This window comes from Gobio gobio (genome assembly GCF_949357685.1).
Source record: "Gobio gobio genome assembly, chromosome: 20".
In the NCBI taxonomy this organism is placed as follows: domain Eukaryota; kingdom Metazoa; phylum Chordata; class Actinopteri; order Cypriniformes; family Gobionidae; genus Gobio; species Gobio gobio.
Window position 1 is genome coordinate 43,937,387 of NC_137113.1, and position 7,564 is coordinate 43,944,950.

At 44.4% G+C, this 7,564-nt stretch overlaps 1 protein-coding gene across 1 annotated transcript in view; it reads left to right on the top strand.

Moving 5' to 3' along the window:
• taok2b (TAO kinase 2b) overlaps positions 1 to 4,587 on the top strand; it is a gene marked incomplete at its 3' end in the record, with an annotated part of 40,549 nt that extends 35,962 nt beyond the window's left edge. The window contains exons 17-19 of the mRNA XM_079801625.1: positions 1,335 to 1,547; positions 1,753 to 1,935; positions 3,730 to 4,587. Of these exons, the coding sequence (XP_079657751.1) occupies positions 1,335 to 1,547; positions 1,753 to 1,935; positions 3,730 to 4,587 (1,254 nt within the window). The remainder of the gene's footprint in view (positions 1 to 1,334; positions 1,548 to 1,752; positions 1,936 to 3,729) is intronic.
• Between the last annotated feature and the right edge of the window lie 2,977 nt (positions 4,588 to 7,564).

Here is a 7,564-nt window from a genome sequence, read left to right on the forward strand (position 1 = left end):
CCTGAACTCGCTCTTGACTCGGACTCAACCCTCCCTGAACTCAGTCTTGACTCGGACTCAACCCTCTCTGAACTCGGTCTTGACTCGGACTCGACCCTTTCTGAACTCGGTCTTGACTCGGACTCAACCCTCTCTGAACTCGGTCTCGACTCGGACTCAACCCTCTCTGAACTCGGTCTTGACTCGGACTCAACCCTCTCTGAACTCGGTCTCGTCTCGGACTCGACCCTCTCTGAACTCGGTCTTGACTCGGACTCAACCCTCTCTGAACTCGGTCTCGACTCGGACTCAACCCTCTCTGAACTCAGTCTTGACTCGGACTCAACCCTCTCTGAACTCGGTCTTGACTCAGACTCAACCCTCTCTGAACTCGGCCTTGACTCAGACTCAACCCTCTCTGAACTCGGTCTCGACTCAGACTCAACCCTCTCTGAACTCGGTCTCGACTCAGACTCAACCCTCTCTGAACTCGGTCTCGACTCAGACTCAACCCTCTCTGAACTCGGTCTCGACTCAGACTCAACCCTCTCTGAACTCGGTCTCGACTCAGACTCAACCCTCTCTGAACTCGGTCTCGACTCAGACTCAACCCTCTCTGAACTCGGTCTCGACTCAGACTCAACCCTCCCTGAACTCGGTCTCGACTCGGACTCAACCCTCTCTGAACTCGGTCTCGACTCAGACTCAACCCTCTCTGAACTCGGTCTCGACTCGGACTCAACCCTCTCTGAACTCGGTCTCGACTCAGACTCAACCCTCCCTGAACTCGTTCTCGAATCAGACTCAACCCTTCCTGAACTCGGTCTCGACTCAGACTCAACCCTCTCTGAACTCGGTCTCGACTCAGACTCAACCCTCTCTGAACTCGGTCTCGACTCGGACTCAACCCTCTCTGAACTCGGTCTCGACTCAGACTCAACCCTCTCTGAACTCGGTCTCGACTCGGACTCAACCCTCTCTGAACTCGGTCTCGACTCAGACTCAACCCTCCCTGAACTCGGTCTCGACTCAGACTCAACCCTCTCTGAACTCGGTCTCGACTCAGACTCAACCCTCTCTGAACTCGGTCTCGACTCGGACTCAACCCTCTCTGAACTCGGTCTCGACTCGGACTCAACCCTCTCTGAACTCGGTCTCGACTCGGACTCAAATGAGCTGGTCTCAACTACAACACTGCCCGCAATATGATAGTACATTAAAATAAATGACATTGTTTTAAAGCGTTTTATGTCCAATGACAGCACATTCGTGCTGACACTTCTGTCTTTTCCACCTCCTCTGTTTCTTATCTGTCTGTTCAAACCTTGTTACAACCCTCTTCCCTGTTCCTGTAGTCCAAAGAGCTGCAGATTAAGCGTCAGTTCCAGGACACATGTAAGATCCAAACACGCCAGTTTAAAGCTCTGAGGAACCACTTGCTGGAGAACACACCGAAGTCGGACCATAAGGCCGTGCTGAAGCGTCTCAAAGATGAGCAGACTCGTAAGCTGGCTATTCTGGCCGAGCAATACGACCACTCGATCAACGACATGCTGTCCACACAGGCTGTGAGTAAGGCAAGGGCACATGAATCACAATTCCCATCCCACTGTCCACCAAAACCCTCACTCAAACCTACATCCTCAGTGACATACTCTCAAAACAGTACATGGTAAGGTATATCACCCTACATCTGATCCCAGCAGCCACACTCCAGCAATAGAGTCATCCCTGCCTCATTAACCTTTGCCGTTTTGTGCTGTTTCACTCCAGCTGCGATTGGATGAGACGCAGGAAGCGGAGTATCAGGTGCTGAGGATGCAGCTGCAGCAGGAGTTGGAGCTGCTCAATGCGTACCAGAGTAAAATCAAGATGCACACTGACACCCAGCACGAGAGGGAGGTTAAAGACCTGGAGCAGAGAGTGTCCATCCGCAGAGCCCTGCTGGAGCAACGGGTAAAGGCTGAGTGCATTCATTCATGGCAGACAAATGGAAGCTAAAGCAGTGGTTCTCAACCGGTTGCGCAACTGAGCAGTATCTAAATTGTACAAAAATACACAATGTCCTTTTCTATTGTTTCATTTTTGGGATGTGCAATGATATAAAATGGTTATCAGGTGGGTATACTTTAATCTCCATCATCAGACAATCATTTATCAGTAATGTTTTACTTGGGAAAAGTATTTCAGTGGGGCTCGTACCCCATTAAAAATGCTCCAGGGATGGGCAAACTCCGTCCTGGAGGGCCACTGTCCTGCAGAGTTTAGCTCCAACCCTGATCCAGCACACCTGTACATTAGGGCGATTTTGGAAAAAACGTACATTGCGATATTTTGTTTTTCTGCGATTATATGTGATATAAAAACAATTTCACCAGATGATTTTAATAGCTCTATTTCAAAAGAATCATTCTAGAATAATTGGGGTTATTTTGTAGGGGAGTGAATCTGCATAGAAAAATCTAGCAGTATTCTGTACAGAAACTGAATAATCAAATGTAAAATAACAGTCTTCACCATATAAAGGAAATATAACTAATATAATTAATAATAATTTATCTCTGTTGAAGCTACAAAAGCCGGGTGCACACTGCGATTTTGGCCACGATTTGGCCGGTAAGAGACAAATTTTGCAAATCCTAAAAGATTCCTCTTATCCATGGCTAAAATCTGACGTCTTTGATCGTTAGTTTGACATGTTCACCGGCAGCCGATTAATGTCCGCTGCGATCAAATTTTACCTCATAAGAAATTCTGGCAGTGTCAGAAGATTTGGCGCACAATCTTGCAGTGGGACTTCTCCTACGACGACTGTCAAATTATCTTAATTTTTCAAGACAAACCATGATCAAAATGAGCACTAGAGATTTCTTTGTAGTCGCCATTTTAATCCCGCCTGTATGCAGCTCACTGTGACCAAACGCGTCATTGATTGATGATATGAAAAGAGTTTTCTTGCATGCGTCCGTTTTTTAACGTGACTATCGTTCAGTCTGACATTAATGACAACTGAGATCCCACAGTGTGTCTTGGCTTACAGCGGGGATCATGTTCGTACAATCTGACAAGGAATAATCGTAAAGGACAATTATAAATCGCACAGTGTGCACCTGGCTAAAATCACCATTGATGATACAAACAGCTGTGGGTACATTAGGCTGCTGTCCCTTTAGGACAAATGTGTGGACATATAATATACATGACACGCATCCGTTTCCTTTCTCAATTGTTTACAACACATAACCGACTGTGTTTACGAGGATTTTTTCTGAGATTGGCATTTTGAGTTCATTTTGCGTGTGTTTCTGTTTAAACTCAAAAGAAAGAACTTAATTTGGCATTCAAGCGCTGTCTCTGTGTGTGCGCACAGAAAACAGTGCGTGAGTCGTCTTGCGCTTGATGCCTGACTCACCTTAAAAACACATGCAAATGATAACCTTTTACTCTGATGGTTAAACTTTGCAATTAATCCTCAAATCACATGCATTCACGTGTGCAGCTGGCCCATACGGATGCAGTGTGACTATCGCGGATGCGCGCATCGTGATAATGATGCTAAAATTATATATCGTGCAGCCCTACTGTACATGCTAATCAAGGTCTTCAGGATTACTAGAAGGCTATAGGTTTGAGCTAAACTCTGCAGGGCCAAGTTTGCCCATCCCTGGGCTAGCCCCTGGTCATGACCCGCCAGTTGAGGACCACTCTCTTAAAAGTGCAATTTTGACATCTATGGATGTCTTTCTCCAGATCGAGGAGGAGATGCTATCCCTGCAGAACGAGCGCTCGGAGCGTATCCGTTCCCTCCTGGAGCGTCAGGCGTCCGAGATCGAGGCCTTCGACTCTGAGAGCCTCCGGTTGGGATTCAGTAGCCTGGCTTTGACGGGCATCCCCTCCGAGGCTCATCCCAAGCAGGGTTACCCGTCCAGCCAGACTCCCCGTCCGTCCGGCCACTGGAGTCATGGCGGGGCGCCGCATCCCCACTCCCGCAGGGGTCCCAGCCGGGCCGAATCCTCTTCATCGTCGTCGGCCTCCCACGCCTTGGGATTAGCGCGAGACGGGCCTTTGCACCACTCCTCCCGGTCCTCGTCATCATCTTCGTCCTCCTCCTCGTCCTCCCATCACAACCGCCACCACCTTCCCCAGCACTACCATCACCAGAGCACGCCACAGCTGTACAGGGAGAGAGAGAGGGATAGAGAGAGGGAGCGGGAGAAAGAGAAGGAGTGGGGCGGAGGGAGCAGGGGGGACCTCGCGCATCCCCACGTCTTCTCCCACCACCTTCCTTCTCGCTCCTCCTCCCAGTCCCTCGCTCTCCTCCCTCCTCCTCCTCCCGCACCACCTTCCATCTCACTGTCGTCCTCCTCCGCCCAGTCGTCGTCCTCTCAGGGAGGCTATGGAGGAGGTGGAGGTGGAGGAGGAGGAGGAGGAGGCGGAGGGCTGGTGGTGCGGGGTCCCAGCCTGATGGCATTGAGAAACAGCCCGCAGCCCCTGCGCAGAACCGCATCTGGCGGCCCAGGAGGGTCAGGCGGTGGAGACGGAGTCCTCAGCCGTAGTACCTCAGTCACCTCGCACATCTCCAACGGATCCCACCTCTCCTACTCTTAAGGGAACCGAGTAAGGAGGTCGGGCTTGCTTTGTTGAATTTCTCCAAGCCATTACAATACGAGTGAGAGCACATTTTACTTGTCCTATTGATTTAGTTTTCCCTGCTCGTTGTCGTTTTTTTGTAAAAAAAAAAAAAAGCGGGGAAACTGGCTTGGAACATCACCACTGCCTTTAAGACGTCTTAAAGGGATTCTGCGCGACTTCTTTAGTGTGATGGAGAGAATTCGTACATGCACACACTACAGTATGAACACAGAATGTTTATGAAGTTCTATGTCAGTCAGACTTTATGAATACATTTACGTCTTTGGGAGTTGCTCCAATGCATGAGATTAATCTAGTAAATACATTTGTATTCATATGTTATCCAGTCACATTTGAGATGCAAAGGTGCAGTCACATAAGCGAAGCTTCAGGGAAATTTCACGGATGAAAATGGGTCTTTGGTCAATGGCACTACTCCCACAGAAGTCACTTTCAAACTAAGCAGCTTTCTGTTGGTCAGCATGACGTGTGGAACTTTGTCGCCTTACTCTTACGCAGATTCCTATTAAAATGACTATTTTCACCTGTGAAATGTCCCCCCTCAACGGTAAATGTGACCGCACTTGCCTTTAAAAAATCATTGGCTGCATTCGAAATCGCATACTTCCCTAATATATATTAGGTGTAAAACTGAATGTGACCATAGTAGTATGTCCGAATTCATAGTATTCATAAAACGGTACTACTTCCGGTGAGATTCTGGAGTGCACATACAATGGGCACTTTACTATCCCATAAGGCCACGGGAGAGGATTTGGGAATGGCTGTGAACGGACGCAACTCACGCTGGTAGCTCACATGACAAATGTAGTACTTCCGGATAGCATCCGTGCTATAGAGCATACTTTTTTTGCGAAAGAAGAACTACTACTTGGACGATATGCGATTTCGGACGCAGCCATAGACTTTGAGTAATTATCCCACCAATTGGATCTTTTATTGTGTATATATAAATATATATATAAATATATAGTATCTAAAGTGTTGAAGCATTGTGTCCACAGTTTTCTATAGTAATTATGACTATACATTGTCATCATGACAACATTTTTCAAATTTCTCAAAACATCTGGTTGTAATTTTTAGAAGCAAGGACGTGCTTCATTGGGTCTAGTGTGCGTTATGGTTATTAATACACAAGTATTAATAATTATTAATAGTCATTTTGAGTGTATGCTTTGGCTGAATGGGATTGTGGTCTGGTAATATTGCCACTTTTGTACACAAACACACCAAAAAAAAAAAAAAGATTTAAAGGAAGATCTGGCTTATTCACTTGAGTAAGCATCCTTTAACTCGAATCCTAGACAATAAAAACAGACTTGATTTAATTACAACGAGTTACAATCACTGATCTTTTGGAAAGAACTGAATCATTGTGCATTATTTTGAACGTTGAGAGGTAGGGTGCATTTATTGAAACTCTCCAGAGACAGGCAGAGTAAGTCATCATATGTTGGAAGACGTGTGGGATACTGCAAAGTGTGTTTGACAATGAAGAGGGCATTCAACAGATTCTCAGCTGTGCATCGCCAAGGCTGTGTTTTCACAGAAGCATTCAGAGATATCCAAGAAGAACACAAGTGGAACTTGATGAACTCCAAAATCAAGCGAGAAACACCAGCTCTGATATCTCTCTCTCTGTATAACCTACTACTTTATGCTTGGTTTAAAGTAAAACAGTGCATGCAGAACTTCTAATGTATCGAGGATGTCAGATATAGTGTTTGGAGGGCCAATGAGATTGTACCATTGAATGGACTGACTTGTTTGTGAGATATGCTGTGATGTTACTTCATGATCTTAGGACAGTGATCCCATTATAATGTTGAATGTTAAGAGCTAATATTGCAAAAGCAAGTCCACGAGCAGGTCAAACTAGTCTGGATCCATGTATGGTGGTAAAGGAGGCTCTCCTAGTTAGTCTGGAGTGAATTGTAGAGATAGACTCTATCTGTCTATCATCTGTGTATGTATGTGTTGACTGTGAAACAGGTTGTTGGGTCAAAGTGGAGGTTTTTCTGAGAGGACATTTCTTGAAACTTTAATTATTGAAAACAAGCCGTTTATGGCTTGAAGGAAGAAAACACGTGGAAGAAAAATAAATGCGAAAATTTAAATGACAATAAATTGATATTAACGTGGATTTGTCTCGTTTTGACTTTGTTCTTGACACATTTATAGACAAATAGAATCATTCCTACAGTCCTTAGAGGTTTTAAATGTACAAACGTATAAGCGTCACTAGACTATATTCGACATTGATGTCTGACTGGCATCAATAACAAATCGGTGAAAAATCCTCTATGCGTCATTGTGACGTGCCCTTTAAGACGCGCTCGAGCTTTTAGTTTATCTATTAATTAATTAATCCATTAATTTGGAAAAGATTGACACAAAGTAGTACAGTCTAATAAATATAAATGAAATCAAATCATAAAAATGTAGACCACCTTCAAATATAAAATGTATATAAAAAGCACAGGCTCACACAACTAGCATTTTTAAAACTAAAAGTTTTAAAAAATATATATTTATATAGGCTTGATTTGGTTTTCAAATAGGCTACAGTAAATACATGCTATTATTAGATATACATTTTGCTAATGGAATTAATAGCAAATTTGCTAGTAATACACACATTATCTTTGGGTTTCAACAACAAAACTAAAAGCAAATATTCAGATAACGTCTTTACAAAATATTTTTGTTTAAATTAATCGAAAATATGTAGTGCAGATGCTAAAAAAAATATTTTTTGTGAATATGAAAATCGGCAAGTAACAGCTATTAATATTAATACACGTAAGGTTATAAATCAAACAGTATATTTAACCAAGACTGAAATAACTGCAAGCAATTAATCAGATAACATCTTTACAAAACATTTGATATAAATTAACGCGTAGTGCAGCGTCAGTTGTAGAGGTCA